This window comes from Tiliqua scincoides, chromosome 1 (genome assembly GCF_035046505.1).
Source record: "Tiliqua scincoides isolate rTilSci1 chromosome 1, rTilSci1.hap2, whole genome shotgun sequence".
In the NCBI taxonomy this organism is placed as follows: domain Eukaryota; kingdom Metazoa; phylum Chordata; class Lepidosauria; order Squamata; family Scincidae; genus Tiliqua; species Tiliqua scincoides.
The window spans coordinates 257708451-257729673 of NC_089821.1; the positions used below are offsets into that span (position 1 = coordinate 257708451).

At 39.5% G+C, this 21223-nt stretch overlaps 1 protein-coding gene across 2 annotated transcripts in view; it reads left to right on the plus strand.

Annotated features, from left to right (window-relative positions):
* The window catches only part of UBR2 (ubiquitin protein ligase E3 component n-recognin 2), a 70751-nt gene that overhangs the window by 11716 nt on the left and 37812 nt on the right, over positions 1-21223 (plus strand). The window contains exons 4-21 of one of the 2 annotated variants that reach the window (XM_066622687.1): positions 1465-1578; positions 2075-2205; positions 3243-3381; positions 5526-5588; positions 8154-8274; positions 9364-9471; positions 10222-10310; positions 11568-11666; positions 12956-13119; positions 13205-13304; positions 13556-13684; positions 14686-14869; positions 16585-16646; positions 18031-18141; positions 18858-18923; positions 19381-19503; positions 19668-19731; positions 20542-20666. In XM_066622687.1, coding sequence (XP_066478784.1) covers positions 1465-1578; positions 2075-2205; positions 3243-3381; positions 5526-5588; positions 8154-8274; positions 9364-9471; positions 10222-10310; positions 11568-11666; positions 12956-13119; positions 13205-13304; positions 13556-13684; positions 14686-14869; positions 16585-16646; positions 18031-18141; positions 18858-18923; positions 19381-19503; positions 19668-19731; positions 20542-20666 — 1992 coding nt within the window. Of the gene's footprint in view, positions 1-1464; positions 1579-2074; positions 2206-3242; positions 3382-5525; positions 5589-8153; positions 8275-9363; positions 9472-10221; positions 10311-11567; positions 11667-11735; positions 11835-12955; positions 13120-13204; positions 13305-13555; positions 13685-14685; positions 14870-16584; positions 16647-18030; positions 18142-18857; positions 18924-19380; positions 19504-19667; positions 19732-20541; positions 20667-21223 lie in introns of both variants that reach the window. The other variant, XM_066622686.1, reaches the window with a different exon arrangement.

Below are 21223 nucleotides of genomic sequence, written 5' to 3' on the forward strand. Positions count from 1 at the left end.
TCAGTGAGTGGTTTCCAATTGTTTATAAATGTCATTAATGACTTTAAGTAAAATTGTTAATTTATCCATTTCTGCGAAGCCTGTAATCTTTGTCCACCAGTCTTCAACTGATGGTACAGGCAAACCCCTACATCCACGGGGATTCCATTATGGACCACCCCCCAGCAGGTAAGTGAAACAACGGGTACGGGAGAACACCTTCCCCTACCCTCCGGAGCTAAGGAGGACCTTCGGAGGGTCCTCTGAGCCCAGCAAAGGCCGCGGACGTCCATCTGCAGCCTCTGCCGGGCTCAGACAGAGCCAGACAGTGAATAAAAGTCACTCTCGGTTTCATAGGGAAACAGGAAATGACTTTTTTCACTGTTGAGCTCAGAGGACCCTCCAGAAGTGATGGGTTGCGTGCGCGGGGGGTGGGATCTGGACCTGATCCATGGATAAATGAATCCGCAGATATGGGAACCATGGATATAGGCACACCCTATATTTCTGCTATTTTCCAATATTGTGCATAAAGTATTCTTGCTGCAGATGCCATATATAAAAATAATTCAAAGCTATTTTTTTACATAATTTTTTATGAAACGTAGCAAAAAGTTTTCTGGTTTCATTTGTTTATTCACTTTTAGATTTAACTGTATCTGCATATGGATCTGGATCCAATTTTTTTTCCCTTGCCACAGGTCCAAAGGAACCTTCTTGTTTTTCATACTTCCAACATCTATTTGGCACATTATCACACATATTTGCTAAGCTGCTTGGAGTCATATACCACCTGTACATCATTTTGTAAAAATTCTCTTTAAGATTCATATTCAATGTAAAATTCATTCATTTAGTCCATAATTTCTCCCATTGCTCCACTGAAATGACATGACCCACATTTTTCAACCACTGAATCATACAATTGTTCACTTATTCCTCATCTGTCTTATTTTTCAACAACTTACACATTTTTGCAATAACTGCAATATTTTCTGTGCATAATTGTTTCCAATAATGTCTCTCCCTGCTCAAAACCATATGACCTTTTATCTAATTTCCATCCCTCTGCCAATTATTCATATAAAACCATTGATCAGACACCACTGAATGTTTTCAAGTGTTCAGGCTGCCACGAGGCAACCTGCAAATTGTTGTAAGCTTGTAGGCTTATAGCAGCTTGTATAAGGAAGAATATTTTTGGTCTGGTAAGCCTTTAAATCATGTTTATGGGAACTTGGGGGATTCCCACATCTGTGGTTTCCGTATTCACTGTGCTATCTGCTCCACATTTAAAAATGTTATACAAACCATTGCTAGTTAGTGAGAATTGAAACACATTGTAAATTGTCTCTCTGGTCTTTTTCACTATGTTCTGAAACATCAAGCTGCCTTAGAATAGAATATCTGCCAGTGTTCTAGAAAGGCAGAATCTTAGTGTTTTGCTTAACAAGCAGACTTACATATTTTTAAATATTATTTTAGATGACGACGTCTGGTGGAGGAGGTTTCTGTGACTGTGGTGATACTGAAGCTTGGAAAGAAGGTCCTTACTGCCAAAAGCATGAACATAACACTTCAGAAACTGAAGAAGAGGAGGTAGCAATGCAGAGTTTTTCAAAATTAATACTCTGATGCTGTTGAAGTACCAGTGTTGAATGAGAAAAAGGTTGGCAAGTGAGATTTCTGAGACCACATTAGCTGACCTAGTTGTAGGTCTACTCATGGTATCATGCTTTGTGCTGTCTGGTCAGAGCCTGAGGCCAAAATGTAAGTGGTGATCTCAAGATTGCTATTCCAGTGATGTGAATATTATTTAGCATTTTGTTCATCATTTCAGGAGCTTCAATGGACAGGCAGCTAATAAATATTTTAAAAAAGCTCACCAACACTCAGACTTTAAAACTAATGTACGAAAATCTTATGGTCATTAAATGTGATCTTTTAGCTGCCTACTCAGTAGGGGGGGAAAAGCTGTAGAATGTAATCTCTGTCTACAGAGTCCTCATCTATCAAATGTTTATGCCTAATAAAGGTTTTGTTGACTGACTGTAATCTCTGTCTACCATGACTAAGTTCCTTTCTCTTGTTTTAGGATCCTCTAGTGCACTTGTCGGAAGATATGATAGCAAAAGTTTATAATATTTTTGCTATCATGTTTCAGTATGCTGTAGATATATTAACATGGGAAAAAGAAAATGAGCTGCCACCAGGCTTAGAGACAGTGTAAGTAGAACAGTTGTGTTTATTTTCAAGACTGGCGCAAGTATTTATTTTAAAATGTTAACTACCTTCTAATTCATATTCAATATTAGGTACAGTGTGAATAAAATTGGTCATGCCTTGGTCATGCCTTTCCATTCCAGCATTCAGGAAACATTTGATCACCTATAGTATGCCAGTAACAGTTTCTAATTCATTTTAATTCATTCATTTTTAATTCATTTTTAGTGATTAACTATTATAGGTCTTGTATAGGTGAGGGCTGAGATAGAATGATTTTGAGGATTCAGGCCTATCCTGTTTGGTCATCTGGCCATGTAGTGCGTCATAATTAATGACATGTTTTAAAAAACCTGCTGCTTGTTTGCTTCCCAGAGCTATTTAGTGTAATTGTTGGAAGTAGGATACTGGGCAATATGGCCCTTTGATCTGATTCATCAGGGCTACTCTTATGTTTTCATGCCATATCCAGCACCTTTGTCATGTGAAGTTTTTCAGTGATAGAGAGTGAGTTCTGGACGTTCAGGGATGTGTAAAACATTCAGGTGGTATTGTAGAGTACAACACAAGGTTTGTTCAGAATAAAGAAGGCTTTTAAGCAAGGCCAGATGAATTAGGGTTAGAGATGTTTTGAATCTAAAGTTTTCTTTGTGAAAGTAGAAGACACTTCCATTCACACAAAGCACCTGTCTTATTTTTATCCCCGCTTCTGCTGCCCTGTGTGCCACATCTTGTGCTATATGGTATCAGGGTGTCTCATGGTCTTCAGCATCAGCTTTTTGTAGGGTGGACATAGGAGCTAGATTGGAGAGGAAAGATTGGGAAACCCTTTGCATGAGTGGAATTTCAACCCTGTAAAAATAGTGAAAGGATCCAGTGAATCTTATAGGCTAATGAACGATAGTCGCAAAAGAACTGCAAGTCCTTATTGTCTGATTCAATATGTTGCCTTATAGAGGTTCTGCTAAATCACATGATGGGAAATATGATACCTCGATTGATGTAAATTATTACTAATAATGTTCATACTGTCTTTGCAGTGAGAAGAGTGATACATATTACTGCATGCTTTTTAATGATGAAGTTCACACATATGAGCAGGTTATATATACTCTTCAAAAAGCTGTCTATTGTACACAAAAAGAGGCCATTGGTTTTGCCACAACTGTGGACAGAGATGTAAGTAACTTTGTTTCATAGTCTTCTGTAACGGAGAGGGGGTGGGAAGGAGAGATAGCTAAGCATACTGAGTTCAAGAGAAGTTAGCTCGTATGTAGTTGCTTCCTTCCTTCCTTTCTGTTGGCTGATCAAAAACAACTTGGAGGAATGGAGAAGACTGGACAACTTCCAAAGCAGCAGTTGGAATATAACTCATTGCTTGCTTGGTCTTCTGTAATTGGCCCTCTTAACTTAGCTCCAGAGGTCACTTGTTCATTTGCAATTTCTCGCCACTCTCTTGTTTGGCAAAGCATACTGTGCTAGTTGGGATACTTTTTTTACTGGGTGGCTTCCCAGGCTGAAATTCTTTGGCAGTACATTGGCAAGCCACCATTACTGCAACAAGTAACTGAAAGCACTCTCTTCTTAAAGGCTATTGCTCCTCTTATGCAATGCAACCTAAATATTTGTTTTAATTACTCCCTGGCAATAGACAGTAGAGTGAAATTTTGAAAAACGAAGTGAGATAGTCTCTTAACTTTATAACATAGAATAGATTTTTTAAAGCAGCACTGCCACTTTAAGGCTCAATGTAGATGCAGAAATCTTGTGACTGCTGCTGAAAACAGAAAAGATGGTTGGGGGGAAGGGAACCAATACAAGTATTGAAAAGAAAAGCAAACTTGAAGAGCTGAAGAGCTTACAGAGTTTACTGAGCTCAGATGCATTTTGCTTTGGGGGCAACTCAACCAAGTTTTTCTTTAGAGAAGAGAAACTACAGTCTTACTTACTATCTGTAAAGTATCGGTATGTAAATTGGTGAGTAGATGCTGTGTAATGAAGAGAAATGGAGAAAATTAGTGGCAAATGCAATCTCCATAACATCTGGTATCAGTCTAAACCCCAATGTGTTATCACTTCCTATATAAGTGGAACTGCTGAGTGCTCATCACATGAAAAATACCTTTCAGTATGTTAGTGGTAGTATGAGTGGAGAGGAAGCATGGAGAATTCTTAAAGCAGGCTATTATTCTTGACAACACTGTGTTCCCAGCTGTTTTGTCCTATGACCCCAATCAGTCACTCAGCTGAGATGAAGCTTATTGTAAAGTTTGTAGGGTATTTTAGCCATCTATAGCTTTGTCCACTAGAGATCCAATGAACCATCGACATGGCATGGAACATGACAGTATCTTAAAGCAGGTGTTCCTCATGCAGTTGTGGATCTTTGAGACTTACTGAGAAATTACATAATGTTGTTAATTTTTCTACGAGTGTGCTTTGCTGCTTGTATAATACATACAGCTTAAGTGTTACACTTACCTAAGGCCTAAGTAAATGTGAGATTCTGTTTGTTTTCTGCTGCAAAATTAACTGAATTTGATGTATGAAATTTTAATACTGTATAGCAGTGTTTCTCAAGCTGTTTCTCAAACTCTAATATATTAAAAATAAAATATTGAAATGAATGGTGACCCGCTAGGTGGGTCACGAGCCAATTTCAGGTGGATCCCCATTCATTTCAATATATTTTTTTAATATATTAGACTTGATGCTACCATAGCATGTGATTGCATTTGGGGAAATGTTACAGACCTGTACTTTTAACAGACTACTATGTATATGCTTTTAACAATAATAGTAAATAGAATTTACTCCTGGGTAAGTGTAGGTAGGATTGCAGCCTAGGATTGTTAAAAATTTCTCTGCTCTATGATGTCACTTCTGGTCATGACATCGCTTCCAGTGGGTCCTGACAAGATTCTTTTTCTAAAAAGCGGGTCCCAATGCTAAATGTGTGAGAACCACTGCTGTATAGGATATACGTAGCTTGAAGCTTAAGTGTAAACTTTATCAAAGTGACTTAAAAATAAGATTTATAAGAGGTTGAAATTTCTCAGTCTCTTATTCAGAGAGTGAGAGTGGGCTGTGTGTTTCCTACTTTCCTTTGTTCTTGTTAACTATAGTGTTGCACTATACTTGCACCAGTGCTAATTCTAGCTGTGTGGGTTTGAAGTTGTTTTGCTAACCTTGGTACAGATTAGATTGTGTAATTCAAATTACAATTTTGGTAACTCAACTGTTCTTACTGTCAGTATGATGCTAAATTATAGTGCATAAAGGTTTAACAATATTTTTAATTAGCTGTTAATAATGGTTTAAAGGGACGCAGGTCAGTTCGCTATGGAGGCTTTCAGTACTGTGACCAAGCCAAATCAGTGATAGTGGTAAGTGATATTTATTCATTTTCTCCACTGAATAACATACCTATGTAACATACCTATGTGCTACCTAAAATTGTGTGTGAAGTGTTAAAGATGTATTTGTGATGGGGCTGGTAGTATGATACTTAAACCAGTTGTCTGATGATACTTCAGTTCTTCAGAACCTAAACATTTGTGCATTCTACCTTTTAAATGAATATAACGGTTCTGTTGTAAATTACTATAGCATTTTTGTTGCTTAGTATTTCATATCTGGGGAAAAAAGAGTCTGTGTATGTTCTCATACAGTATACTGATTTTAGGAAAAATGATCAGTTCACCTGAAGATAAATGTTTGCAACAGTAACTCCCTAACTTGCTGCTAGTTTTGCTATCTTTATAGTTCTGTTTTATGATTTTATTTTGCACACTACTATCATGTATAAGTGCATGTTAGGCCTATGTTGGCAGTGAAGCCTGAACCAAACTAAGGCAGTGGGACTGAGAAGTTGCTAGCCATTCCTAGCTGTAGGAATGTGAGTAAATAAACAAAAGGATTGTTGTCTCTCCTTTGCTGGCCAAAAAGGACAGATAACAAGAATTACAACCCATTGGAATGTTTAGCACCTTTGCAGACAGAGAGGCGCCTTATCAAGCTGATGGAGTGCAGCTGTGGATCTCCAGTTGGGAGGGGTAAAGAACTATGAGAGGTTAGCAACCAGGCCAACTTCGAGAAGGTTCTGTCCTCAAAAGTTTCTGATTGGACAGTCTGAATAGTATGAAGTCACCTCAGCACTATTAGTATAAGAAGTATAATAATGAGTGCACAGGGGGTGTGAGTGTTCCCTTCTTGGACAGAGTTTTGGGTGCAACATCCTGCACGCGTGTGAGCTCCTTCACACTTGGGCGCTTGGCCTCAAAGGTAGCCCTGGAACTAAGAGATCTACAAGAGTAACTGACCCAGGTGAGAGATAGGGATTAATAGAGATAGCCAGCTAGTTTTGCTATGTTATTGCTGATATGTTTCCTAGATGTTTATGCCTCTAGCATTTGCTGCCTTATTGTACAGTGTGTAACCTTATGTACTTAATAAACTAAAATCTCTTTTACTAAGTTGTTTCATTGTTTGTTGGGAACAAAGGTTCAGAATCCTGCCTAGCTGTTCAGCAAGCTACCAAGTGCTCATTGAGGTCTAGTAACTTGAGCTGTTCAGCAAGCTACCAAGTGCTCATTGAGGTCTAGATCTGAAGCTTTAATTGGAGAAAGCGCTCAGTGCCTGCAAGGGATAGAATTAAGCCTAGAGGGTCTCAGTTTCCCTGGACTGAGGCACTGGCACATACAGGGTGGGGGCAGTACTACTGAGCAGAGGGACCTTGAGGGCTTTAACATTCGAGAACCAAGAACTCTGAGCACCCCAAACCCCCCTAGGTTTACGACAACTACCTAATATAGATGAGGACAATTGGTGTATAAATGTGAAAGGTAACTTGAATATGAAATATATATTGGTTAACTATGAACTCTGTTCCAGAGAAGATCTGAAGAAATGTCTCATGGACAGATAGAATGTGTTTGGGTACATTATGTTGTGTGAAGTTCATTTATGATGGATTTTTTTTGAACATACCTGTTTTAGAATGATGGCATTTCATGTTCTGATACTATACTTCAGCTCACTCACATAAAAGAAATGGATATTTATAAACCAAGGTCATGATGTCACCAAAGTAAAGCACTTTTATATCCCATTGATTTCAGTGAGGGAAGAAAGCACATATTCAGCACTACTATCAAAGTCAATCTTGTACATGCTTACTTGGGAGTACGACCCATTGATCTTCTTGGGGCTTACATTTTGAGAAAACAAACATAGGCTTGGAGTGGAAAGTTCTTGACTTTGCTGGTTTGTGCACCAAGATTCAAGGACAACTTGTGAATAAATATATGGCCTGTTGGAGCAAAATGCATCACCTACTGAATCGGGAATAGATACTGGCCATATGTATGAGAACTGTATGCACAATTTTCAACACTAGATTGGAAACTCTGTATAGAATGGTGAAGAGCTATTTGGCACTTGGTTGTGACTGTTAGCTACTTGTGTTATGCATAGTTAATGACATCCTTTTACAGGTCCAGCAGCATATTGGCAACCCTTCGCTCCAATGTGTATCTCTGGATCAGAGCCAAAAGGGTCAGGATTGAAACTGAAACATGAAATAATTGCATATTCTGTCCTGGTACCCCAGATGGCACCCCATCTGTCCTGGCACAATTCCCTTCCCCTTTTCCCTTGTATCTCTCTTAGATTATGACCCTCTTAGGGTAGGAGCCTGTCTTCTCTTCTGTTGAAAAGTGCCATGCATATTCAGGAGGCTATATGAATAATAAAATAAGTTATTATGCTACATGGAAAGGTTGTGAGCATATCATGTTTTTGGAAACATATGTAATTTTAAAAACCCCCCAAAAATACACAAAACAAATCTGTAGACTTGTATTTTATAAATCTTGTTAGAAAAGTGTTGTAGAAAAACCTGTTAATCTTGTTTCTGTCTTCCTCTCTCCTTCCCATTTGGTCTTTTTAAGAGAAATACCAGTCGCCAGACCAAGCCACTGAAGGTTCAAGTTATGCATTCATCTATTGTTGCACATCAGAGCTTTGGTTTGAAGCTTTTGACTTGGCTGGGCAATATTATTGGATATTCAGGTACTGGAATTTATAACATAGATGAGAATAAAAACTTACATGATCAAAAATACCTCTTTGGGGACACAATGATAAATGGGCACTCCAACAAAGCTTTTCTTTCCTCTGTGTTTTTTTCCACAAAATTAGTTTTTTCACTTGTTATATAGACAGTGATATCACTATCATAAAAATACCATTCAGGCTCCTAATGGGGTCCTTATTGTTCAATGTAAAAGCACTCTTGTCAGCACTGTAAACAGGCTAATGACCCCTTTGGTTTCTGGTTTTAGGAATTTAGGCCTGTAAGTACCAAATCGTTCATTCATTCACATTTTCATATCACCCCTCCAAAGAGCTCAGGTGTATAGTTTTGTCCTCACAATAACCCTGTGAGGTAGGTGAGGCTGAGAGAGAGTGACTGGCCCAAGGTCAGCCAGGATACTTCATGGGTAAGTGGGGGATTCAAACCTGGTTCTTCCAGGTCATAGTCCAATGCCAGAACCACCTGGCACATTATAGAGTGTGTGCGTGTGTGTAAAAATGGGGGGGGGGGTATGGATTGGCACTGCAACATTGGAGAAGGTGGAGATTAACCCTTTGTCCTCGCATTGTATTCCTAAGAAATATCTCATTCTAGAATGACTGGAAGGTGCCGTTGTATTAAGTGGCACTGTAAGGGTTTTGTTTTGTTTTGTTTTGTAGGAAAACAGCATGGCAAAGGGTTTTTAAAGAAAAACTATCTGAAGAGCAAGAATGATGCATTGTCTAATTTAGTCCGTAATTCCTGGCTTTATTTTGAGTGAGGTTTCTACTACATTGCAGCCATCCTGCTTTCCAGACATTTTACTGGCCAGTAAAATGTTCAATGTCTAGAACATTTTACTGGCCAGTGCAAGATTAACCCAATCCTATGCACGTCTACCCAAAAAGAAATCTCATTGAATTCTATGTATGTTCTATGTATGTGTGCATAGGATTTCAGGCTTAGAGAAATAACATTTTAATTTAGGATTTTGCACACACATGATTAAATGTCAGAAGTACTACTTAAATTTCATGCTTAAAGTGAACCTGTTTTTCCTTTTGTATGTTGTGTTTTTTGTTTAGATGGCTTACGAAGAATATTGTGTCAAGTTGGCTTACAGGAAGGACCAGAGGGAGAAAATTCTTCCCTTGTGGATAAATTGATGCTCTCTGACTCTAAACTTTGGAAAGGTGGGATTTTCTAGAACTTCTTGGGTCACATTCTGTAACTAGGTACCACATATGCACCTTGTTCATGGCTAGAATAGCCTGGACTATCACAGAGAAACAAGCAGCCAGGAAATAAGATTCACAGCCTTCAAGCACCAGACACAGAATCTCCAAATACCTCCTCTGTTTTGCCTAGCACTTGTTTACAACAGTCCTAGAGGAAGGTGCTCTAAAGAGGGAAGTGTGGCATAGAAGATTATAGGGTGCAAAGCTGGGGGTGGTGCAACTCTCAGCCAAATTAAGCAGCTGCATCCCTAAGGAGCTGAAGCAGTAGCACAGTTTAGGTGTTAGTTGCATCAGGTGCTGCTTGATGCTCTGTTATCTGGAAACATTCTAGGGAAGTAATCACAGGCAAGATCTCTTTCCATACTCAGCATTTGTTGCTATATAGATAAATTTTGATTGAGGGGTGGGGGCTTCACCTGGTAGCATTCCTGCTACCAGGGAGCCCTTGCTGTGTACAGGAACACATGGGAGCATAACTTCTGAATGGGGCCTGTTGTTGTGGCAATTGTTAAGAAGACCTTGGAACTTTTGTGCACTCTGGGACCTGACATTGGTAAGGGCTTAAAGAATCTTAACTGATATGATCTTTACTTATTACTGCTGCTGTCATAGCACTGTTACTCTTGAAAATTGTGTAACTATTCAAATTGTCTTTTTATTTCTTATATAATATTCCATATTAATATGTAAAAATATTTTCAACAGGTGCTAGAAGTGTCTATCATCAGTTATTCATGAGCAGCCTACTCATGGATTTGAAGTACAAGAAGCTTTTTGCTATCCGATTTGCAAGAGTGAGTGACTTTTCTTTATTTAATGAAAAATATTTTAAAATGCAGATTTTAATCTTTCAAATAGAATGCCTGACACTAAAGAGTAACAACTTGGAGCAAGGGCTCCTTATGTTTGTGGGAGCTTCGGGCATTTGTAGAGCTCCTGCCTAAAGGATTTCCCACTGACTTAAATGTTGAGCAACTCCATATGTGGATCTGGCCTTAAAATTAAAGTCAGTGGGTGTTTCCATAAGAGTTCTGTATGCACACTGGAGCAGACACAATGCTTTAGATTATATTTCTGTGTGATCTGCCTGTCAAATGTCCTTTCCTAACCATTCCTGTTTTGTTCTGCATGGGCTTGGATAGGCTCAAAGTTTTATTTTTATAGTAACTCCATAAACATTTTTTTGTTGCACAGCTTCTCAGATATACGCTCTGAATATCACACATCATTGTGGGTGGCATCCCAGGTAACACTTCTGCTCTCCAGAGCTCCCTCTGCAAAGTTCACAGGGAACTCCCAATGGCGAAGTACTAATTGGGCTGCCACCCACTATTTTCAGTAACAACTTATACTTCTAATTAAAAATTCCTTTTGCTTGATGCAAGTAACAGCTGCTGCTATAACTATTTTATTCTTGGAACTCTTCAATGTAGAAAGAAGGTGCTTAAGGGAGGACATGATTGAGATATATAAAATTATGATGGGATTGATAGAGGGAAGTTCTTTTTCTTCTCTCACAACAACATAACTTGGGGTCATCTACTAAAATTGACTGGTGGGAGAGTTAGAACAGACAAAAGAAAATATTCTCTACTCAGTTTATAATTAATCTGTGGAATTCCTTGGCATAGGACATTATGATGGCACCTGGCCTAAATGCCTTTAAAAGGGGACTGGACAGATTTATGTAGGAGAAGTCCATTACAGATTCAAGTCGTGACTGGTTGCAGCCTCTGGGTTTTAGTGGTAGCCTATCTCTGAATTCCAGATGCAAGGGAGAGGAAACAAGATACAGGTGCTGTCTTGTGTGCTTCTTGAGGCATCTGGTGGGTTACTGTGAGGTACAGGAAGCTGGACTAGATGGGCCTTTGGCCTGGTCCAGCAGGATCTTCTTATGTTCTTGACCCTGGAAATTTTAATAATATTGCAAAGTTGCTTTTTACTTTAAAAGGACACAGTTTTAGCCCAGGATTTTCCCACTACAAACATTAAATTTAGACAAAACATCCAGTCAGTGCGGATTAGAGGTGAATTTCCCCCTTGTTGTTTAGAATTTCCGGCAGTTGCAGAGAGATTTTATGGAGGATGATCACGAGCGGGCAGTGTCGGTGACTGCTCTATCTGTTCAGCTCTTCACTGTACCTACTCTGGTGAGTAGTGCTGCCTTTTTTTAAACTGATAGTTGGCACCCTTTGCCTTTTTTGCCTCCCTCTTAATAGAATTATAAGCGATTGCAGAATGATTATGTGAAAGATGACCACGACAGAGAGTACTCAATTGCTGACCTGTCGGTTCAGATATTCACAGTGCCTTCACTTGTAAGTACTTCAGTGTTAAATGAAACCCTCTATTTGCTTAGATTGTAACTCAGATTTTCCACTGATAGTTCATTGTTGTTGTTTTGTACAGTGCCATCAATGTGCATAGTGCAATGTGCAAGGAGTTTACATTCTGAAACAGACAATGGGGAAAACAACAGAAGGAGGTCTATCTTGACACAAGCAATTCGTGCCTTATTGGGGCAGGATGAAAGGTCTTATAATTGCTTCGTTCAGAATTTAGTTAGGGTAGTGGTTCTACTGTTTTGTTTTTGGTACTTTTTCCTGATCTAAGTTAACCAATTTAAAAATCTGTTGTTAAAATCTGTGATTATGGAATTCACAGATGAATAATTCCAGTTAATGATTGGTGTTTTATGTGATCATGTAAACAATAGGTACAGCCCAGTAGTTCTTAAAAAGTACAGTTCTTAGAAAGAAATACAGATTTGTATAACTATATCCCTATCGCATCCTCTGTCCAAGGAGCACAGAAGGTACACACATTGGATTCCTAGATGGTATCCCATACAAGTACTTATTATTTTGGAATTACTTCAGGAATCTAGAAATGAGTATCTAGAATGAATCTCTGTTGCTTGAGAGCCAGATCCAATTGGGGCTCTCGCCAGCCCAGCGCACAGTGTTGCAGATGTGCTGTAAGGCACACCTGCAACAGTCTGCGCTGGTTTGGTGCCAGAGCTGGCTTAGCATGAGCCCACACTGAGGCAGTGCTGGGAGGAGGTCAGGGGACCACTGCTCGGAGCTCCTGGCAAGCACCGGGTGGTGAAATGGTAAGTCTGGGCAGAGGTGGCATTCTGGATGGAGGGAGGGTGGGGGAAGACATGGAGTTGCAGGAGTGGGGCTGAGATGGCTGCAGGCTCTGCCGTCATATCCTAACCCACTCACCCTCCATTCCGAGTGACCCAACTCAAGTCTCCTTGAATCTGCGCCCTTTCCCTTCCCCAAGTAGCCCTGGCACTGCTTCCTAGCCCCATGGGATGCAGCTGTAGCCATTTCAGTGCCGCTGCAGCCCTGGTCACTTGGAAGCATTGGTTTGGGCTATGAGTTTCTGGTATGGATGTTGATTGAAATGAACTTTTTGATGTATTTTAACTTAGGCTCGGATGTTAATAATAGAAGAGAACCTTATGACTACTATCATCTCAGCCTTTATGGATCATTTGCGGCATCGGGATATACAGGGAAGATTTCAATTTGAACGCTATACTGCCCTGCAGGCTTTCAAGTTCAGACGAGTCCAAAGCTTGATTTTGGATTTAAAGTGAGTGTATGTGTGTCTAATAATCAAAATATTTCTGTGCAGGTACACAAAAATAAACCCTTAAACTTATTTCTGCTCTATTTAGATATGTGTTGGTAAGCAAACCAACTGACTGGTCAGATGACCTGAGACAAAGATTTCTAGATGGCTTTGATGTCTTCTTGGAGTTGCTGAAGTGTATGCAGGTGGGTGACCTTTAATATATATATGACATAGTCTAGGTTACTCATCATGTACCTTATCACCAGTGCCTTGTAAAATTTTATTGTTGGGTTTCATTGTTCTAGAGGTTCTGGGGTAATAACTGCCACAGAGCAGGTTGTTTCAATAGGCCTCTGTTGGCAATCACTAGGCAAATTCTGGTGAGTTGTGCTGTTAACATACTTTCTTGCTTTCCAGTTTCTTTGCTTAACTGTGATGTTATCTCTCTGTGAAGGGTATGGATCCGATAACACGTCAAGTAGGGCAGCATATTGAAATGGAACCAGAGTGGGAAGCAGCATTCACATTGCAGATGAGATTAACACATGTCATCTCTATGATGCAGGACTGGTGTGCTTTAGATGTAAGTTGTCTCATTTAAATTAATAGAATAGCTTAATTTTTTGAGTAAGAGTTTACATGCATCTAAATAGAATTGAACTATTTAAAAAATGAGGCCCCAATTGTTATGCACATTTTTCAAACAAGGAGCTTTGGAGTAGACTCTTCAGGTTCTCAGACTCTCCAGGAGTTTTGTAGGGATGAAGAGTGACCCGTTTGAGAACTACTGAAATAGACTAATTAGTAGACTTTGGAATACTAACAGCACTAGATTTGGGCTAGAACTGTAGCTCTCACCTTGAGGCAAGGGAAGAGAGAAAACATTTTACAGAAGGTAAAAATTCTGTGCCCACCATTGCTTGAACCAGGGGTGTCCAAAGTTTTTGGCAGGAGGGCCACATCAGCTCTCTGACAATGTGTCAGGGGCCTGGGGGAAAAAAGAATTAATTTACATTTAAAATTTGAATAAATTTAAATAAGTTTACATAAATGAATATATTAAAGATGAACTTATATGAATGAATGAAGGTCTTGCAATAGCTCAAGGCCTATAAAAGACCTTGCACAAAGCAAGGCTGGCCTTTCCTTTGCTGCCACTACTGCATCACAGACGTGAAACAGCAAGCAGTGGAGGGAGCCCTCACCCCACAGCTCATGCGAGAGGTCAAATAGTTACCCTCAGTTGCTGAGATCAGTTGCGTTGGGCCAGAGCGGTCTCCAACAAATCTCCGGAGGGCCAGAGGCTCATTGAAGACTGGGGTCTCCCTGAGGGCCGCATTGAGAGGCCTCAAGGGCTGCAAGTGGCCCCAGGGCCGGGATTTGGGCACCCCTGGCTTGAACAATAAGCATCACCAAACTTAATGTTAAGGTTGGTGGTAGGGCTTAAAGACAATAGATTAAGAACAGTACTTGAAGGTGACAAATCTTGGTCCATGTATTTTGAGTATAAACACACTGTCATTTTGTTTTAATGTTGAAGAGCTGTGTTTTCTTTGAATGTTTTTAACTTAAATCTTTTTATAGGAAAAAGTGCTTATTGAAGCTTATAAGAAATGTTTGACAACACTGATGCAATGCCACAGTGGCTTTACTGATGGAGAGCAGCCTATTGTTCTCAGTATGTGTGGACACTCTGTTGAGACTATTCGATACTGTGTTTCTCAGGAAAAAGTTAGCATTCATCTCCCTGTTTCCCGTTTACTTGCAGGTAAGAATTATATAGTGTGTAAATTGTGTGTGTGTTCCCCAAGCAAGTTTTGCAAGCAAAGATTGAAAGGTTAGATAGTTTCCTAGCTGTAAGACACATGTAACTTTTTTTTTTTGGAGGGCTGATAACATGTTTGTCCTGCAAACATGTGAACTCTACTGTTCTGCATCACTTTGTGTCTTGATGCACTACCAAGACTATGGCATGAGCCTGCAGCTGGCCATGAGACTATCTTGTGCACTATGTAAGTTTGTCACACATTGGTATTTAGATATATCTCTACAGAATTACCTGAAACATAGTCTAGAACAAATATATGCATTATGCCCTGACAGGCCTTTCGTGGGCCCTCTGTTTGGTGCAGTCTGCAAAAATGTGACTTGTTGAGACTTTCAAGCAGCAGTGTGTGGTTTCCATGCTGTGTATGATCTGAGCCGGTGGTTTCCAAACTCTTTTGACTAGCGTCTCCCTTGACCTAGTGGGCCATGTCCACGGCTCCCAATTAGGGCTACAATCCTATACATTGTATAGAGCAGTGGGTTTTTCGCAAGGATTCCGTGTCTCCCTTGTCTGGTTTCTGTGGCTCCCCAGGAAACCATGGCTCACAGTTTAGGAACCACTGATCTAAACTGTATAGGTTGAGCATTAAGTTAATAATTGTAACTCCATCTTTGTGGTTTTTTTGGTCTTTTTTCAAAGACTAGTTGTGGTTGGCAACCTTATAAGGACTATGGTATGGCATCTTGAGAAGCTAACTCTTTGCTTCATTCACAGTTCTCTCTAGAACTCCCACAGCTGCTATTTGGCACGAACAGTAGCTTTTCCCGCATGGCAAAGGGTTAACTCCCTTTCCCATACACTGAGTCTGGGGTTTCCCCATACGCAACTGTTACCCTGCACATGCCCGATCTCATTTGATCTTGGAAGCTAAGTAGGGTCAATCCTGGTCAGTACTTGGATGGGAGACCGCTGGGGAATACCGGGTGCTGCAGGCTTATATCATAGTCTTTCGAGACTGCTGGTTGCCAACCAACCCCCATCATACTGGTGTTTAAGTTTTTTTAAAAGAAAATATGGCATATTAACTCACTTAATATCATATGTACTTATAAACAATTTAATAGATTTCTTTCCAGTGTAATACATGCTCTTAAATTGAGTTTTTAGGTTGACTTTCTGTTGTGTACAGGCTGGAATGATTCCTGTTTGTTCTGAACAAAGGAAGAGTTAATAGATGCCAATTTGAGTTCAGTATTTTGTTCAAAGAAGCAGTACTTCTATTGCAACTTTATTAAAGTAGCAAGACTATTCAGTGATACACATAAGTGTATTTGTAATATGAGTTTCCCTCATGGAAAAATGGGGAACATTTCTCTCAGCTTTATTTGATATTTGGTCTGGATCCAAATTGCCCTTAAGTGAATAGAAGCCACTTCAGTTTGTGTAATCACCTTCCGCTCCACTTTGAGCAGTTTCCCTTTCTGCTACATTCAATGTTCTAGAGGAAAACTCCAATAGCTTGGAGGGGAGAATGCAGGGAGCTACAGTGAAAGGCAGGGAAGTTTCATTCCATGAGTAGAAGTCAATTCAGAGAAACTTTGATCCAAGTCATTGGTTTCATGGTTTAGTTGAAGAGGAACTCTTAAAAAAAAATAAACACCATGGGCACTATACTTCATTATTGCAAAAATGCTGCTCTTTTTTTCCTGATATAGGTTTGCATGTACTTCTGAGCAAAAGTGAAGTAGCATACAAGTTTCCAGAACAGCTGCCAATGGTGAGTAGTAATGAAGTTCATCAGTCTTGTGGATTGGGGTATTTAATGAAATTGTTGGTGGTAAAGAGATGTTAATATTTCACACAATGTTATATGTAGAAAAAGTTACTTCGGATGTTTACTCTCATACTAACAGCCAGAATGCTTTTGGGATTTGGAGATGAAGCAAAGGTGTAAAGCTAAGACCCAATGAAAACATGATGCTTGACCCATTTCTGCCCAGCCTAGTTAGTTTACTGAACTAAACCTGCCTTTGGAGAGTGTATGGGATTGTATAAGCAAGATCTGTTGTACCTTGTGAGGAAAGAGGCTGAAGGGAACAGAGGAATTTAGCCATGATTTTATCAGTGCAGATAATAAAACACTTAACCATGATTAATACAATGATTTCGTATTGTGGTTTGCAGTCATTATCATGATTCAGATCCCACTCCTATTCAAGATGTGTCCCTGCAGGGTGTGCACACTTTTGGTGTGCCATAGAGCACTTTATGACATTGTAGTGGTTGTGCATGCCAGCGGGAAAGCCAGAGCCCTTCTACTGGCACAGAGCATGGAGCAACACCTGCCGGAGCAGGTGATTGCAGTTGAGGGGTGGAGGAAGGGCAGAGGGAGAGTGGAATGGGGCAGGGGGTGGGCAGCAGCGGGGATGGGAGGATCCAGCTCAGAAGGGGTGTGGAATTGGAGGCATCGGCATTCACCATATCCTGTTCCCCTTCCTGGGCCTGATCAGCCAACATAGATCAACTCAGACTTGTACCAGTGATATTACTGGTACAGGTCCAAGTTTTCCCTTCCCAGCTGCTGGGGCTTATGTTAGGGCAAGGGGACGAATGTCCCCTTACCTTGAGTAGACCTCCAGCAGCCAAAATTCTCCCACAGGATGTAATGGAACTTGCACCAGCACTACTGCATCAACATGGAGGAATTTAGTTAGGATTTGTCTGTTGGGTATTCAGATATTCTTATCCATGGTTAAGTAAACTCATAGTTTAAGGGTTGTCTACATGGAACCTAAGAAATAGACATGTCCAGATAATAAGAGTGATTTGTAAAAGCAAAGGTTAAATTTTTACTACCCAAAAGATCTTTCAGAATAGTTTGTCTATCAGGTACTTCTGGTTGTTAATGAGACTCATTAGTGGGAAATGCTGACTTTTATGTAATTGATAATACAAAGAAAAAGGCTAAAAGTTATAAATAATTTTAGTGGAGGTCTCCACTTATCGAGTCAAAGGATGTTTTTTCGGTGAACTAGTATAAGCATTTCCAATTTTTTTCAAGAAGAGATTTTTGTCTTATTTATAAATGTCTTTTAAAGGTTTCGCAAAACATACATGATGTCTAAGGTTTTCTCTGTATGTGTTGCATTTGATTAATGCAGAGTGAACTTAGTCCACCTATGCTAATAGAACATCCCCTACGATGTCTAGTTCTCTGTGCCCAAGTACATGCTGGAATGTGGAGAAGAAATGGGTTCTCACTTGTTAACCAAGTAAGTCTTAAATGCAAAAGTTTACCAGCCCCTCTTCCTGTGTGAACACACAAGTTATAGGGCAGTTTGAGAAACTGATCCACAAGTAGTTGATAGGTGGCTATCTGCAAAGTTATAGTCTGCTGTACTTCGATTATAATAATCTTTGAAGTCTCTCTGGATTGCCAGCCATTTAGCTATATATTGACCAAGGCGAAACACTTGTTAAACACTTGTTAATTGACCTTGTTAAACACTGTATGCTTAATGTTGTAGCCTGTATGTCACTGAACAAGAGACCTCAGTTATATTTTCAGATGTCTCTCTCTCTCTGTTGTTTTTAAAATAACTTGAAGATTAATGAAAACGCTATGTGCTATAGTAATTCACCCAAGTGCATAAGATGCTAATAAATCAACTGGTAACACGTCAAGCTATATCTTTTCATTAGACTAATTTCCATTCAGAGTAGCTCTGAAGTTAGACATGTTGCACATGTTTGCCAGCACAGATGAGCATATTAAGATGGCACAGCTGAAACAAAACCATACCTTATTCTTTTAGACCAGCTTGGCAACCATACTCCTCTGTTTTTTCCCCAGTCATCTTACTAGTTTTGTCAGACTATCTTCTCAAATCTTCCAGTTGCTATAATAATTTCTGATGGAGTTTCTGCATTTTATTTCATATGTTGAATGACTTATTTATAAATTATAAAAACCATTTCTGGCCCCTAGATATACTACTATCATAATGTGAAATGCAGAAGAGAGATGTTCGACAAAGACATAGTGATGCTCCAGGTAACATCGTTTAATGCCATGTTACGGATATTTATGTACTGTATATGTGTTATGCTCTTTCTTCCCTGTTAGCTTAATTAGATTGTAGAAAGGGTTGTGGGCACTGAAGATGTCACAAATGTGGCTGTATTCTAAAAATTGCTGATTTTTAGAACATTTTCTGGCATCAGGTGGAGTCAAAAGGACCTCATGCAGAAGGAAGTTGCCATATGGGTATTTCTCCACCTTCTCACAGGCGTGCATTTTGTCTTCCCAAAAACCTCTCCTGCCAATCGGGGAACCCTCAGAATTGGGATGGGGTGCAGGGGGAAGGGAAAATTGTTCACATTTCTGATGTGGCAAAGCACTTGATGTACACCATGTTGCCCAAACCAGTGATAGCAACCTTCTTTTTTAATTAGCATAATGTTTTACTTTCACCCAACTGTATAATATATATTTTTAAAAATTCCTTTAGACAGGTGCATCCATGATGGATCCAAATCATTTCCTAATGATAATGCTGAGTCGCTTTGAGCTCTACCAGATATTTAGCACTCCAGATTATGGGAAAAGATTCAGTTCTGAAAATTCCAACAAGGTATGCTATGGGCTGTTGAAAGTTACATTTTCTATTTCAAGTATGCATCAAATGAAATACCAGACACTTTCCATTATGTGTAATGTAAACCTTGGGTTGTATTGACCACTTAGATACCATTTTAAAGTATTATTTATCAGATATTTTGTTTATTTTTCTTTCAGGATGTTGTTCAGCAAAATAATACACTTATTGAAGAAATGCTGTACCTAATTATTATTATTGTTGGTAAGTTTGCATTTATTTTAGCCAGTTTATTATGGGCTGGGTGGCTATGAAAACCTAGCTGGGAACCCCACATGTTATGTTTGGCTTTGTCTTGAATCATAAAGGGAATATGCTTCCTTTTACAATTCTTGCATAGAATGCCTTACTATTTTTGAGACAGCAATTTTGCATGTTATGGGATAGGAAACAACTTCCATGCTGTCTTCATACTTCTGGTATTGCGTTGAAAGGGAAACATTTACACCAATGTTATGGTGAGATGTGGAGACTGCTCACCCAACTTCATATGATGGTGTGAAATGCTGTTTCTTGTTATATGGAGGGTGGTGGTGCTAAGAATATTTAAGAAATATTTAAGAAAACTTTTCCATAGAAAGTTCAGAAGCAGTTTACAATGTCCTATCACTTTTGATTGCTTCCCCCCATTATACATATTCTGGGAGTAGCCCTGGGATTTCGTTTGTGTCAGATCCTAAAGAGGTTTTATTCCAGTTACTTTCTATCAAATAAATGTAAAATGTCATACAGCCCAAGATCAAGTGCTGCTTGAGTCAGGGTGCAAATTCCACTCCCCCTCCCCCGAAAAAACCAAGTGGAAGGCAGCAACTCGATGTGAACCCCTTTGTCTCCTTCCTGCATGGTCTGGTTGTGGTGTCAAACCTGTCGAAACCCTAGACATCTATAAGACCAAGAGTAGCTTTTTCTAATGTTTTTATTATTTGTGGGTTGACAGGATAAATGTTCACATAGTTTATGTGAATAATTATTAAAAGGCAGAAATCAAAACATACTATTGATTTTCTTTTTCAGGTGAGAGATTTATTCCTGGTGTTGGTCAGGTCAATGCTACAGATGAAATCAAACGAGAGATTATTCATCAGTTGAGCATCAGACCTATGGCTCACAGTGAATTAGTAAAAGCATTGCCAGAAGATGTGAGTATTAAAAATTGTTCAGTATAACTTTTTTAGTTAGTGGAAAGCCTTAAAGACTTTGGTGATGCCAGGGGGGAGGGTTGGTATACCTTTTAGTGGCAAATAGTAAGTGTAGTTTCTTCCCATCAGTGTGCTTTTGAGGATATTCTTGGAGCTGCTAACCTGCCATCTTATAGAAATTAGTCAATATATTTAATTTTCTCACTTGAACTCATTTTGATGGATCCCAATTGTAAAAGGCGAGGTTGCAGGGGTCACAAGGGGCTGTATGGGAAAGGGAATAAAGAAAAACTGCCCAGAACCATGGAATAAGACAGTCTTTCAGATATTCATCATTTCTGTTGCTCTATCTAGGTGGGGAATCATGGCAGTGCGCATAGTGGGCAGCCAGAGCAGGATTTCATTCATTCATTCATTTACCTTTATTGGCATATGAGTCAAACAAACAAAAAAGTAGCAATAAATAGTACAAAAAGTTACAGGAACATTACGCCCATTTTAACAGAGCAGGACTTATGCATCCTTCCTGCCCCATCCCAGTACTTGTTTTCAAAGTT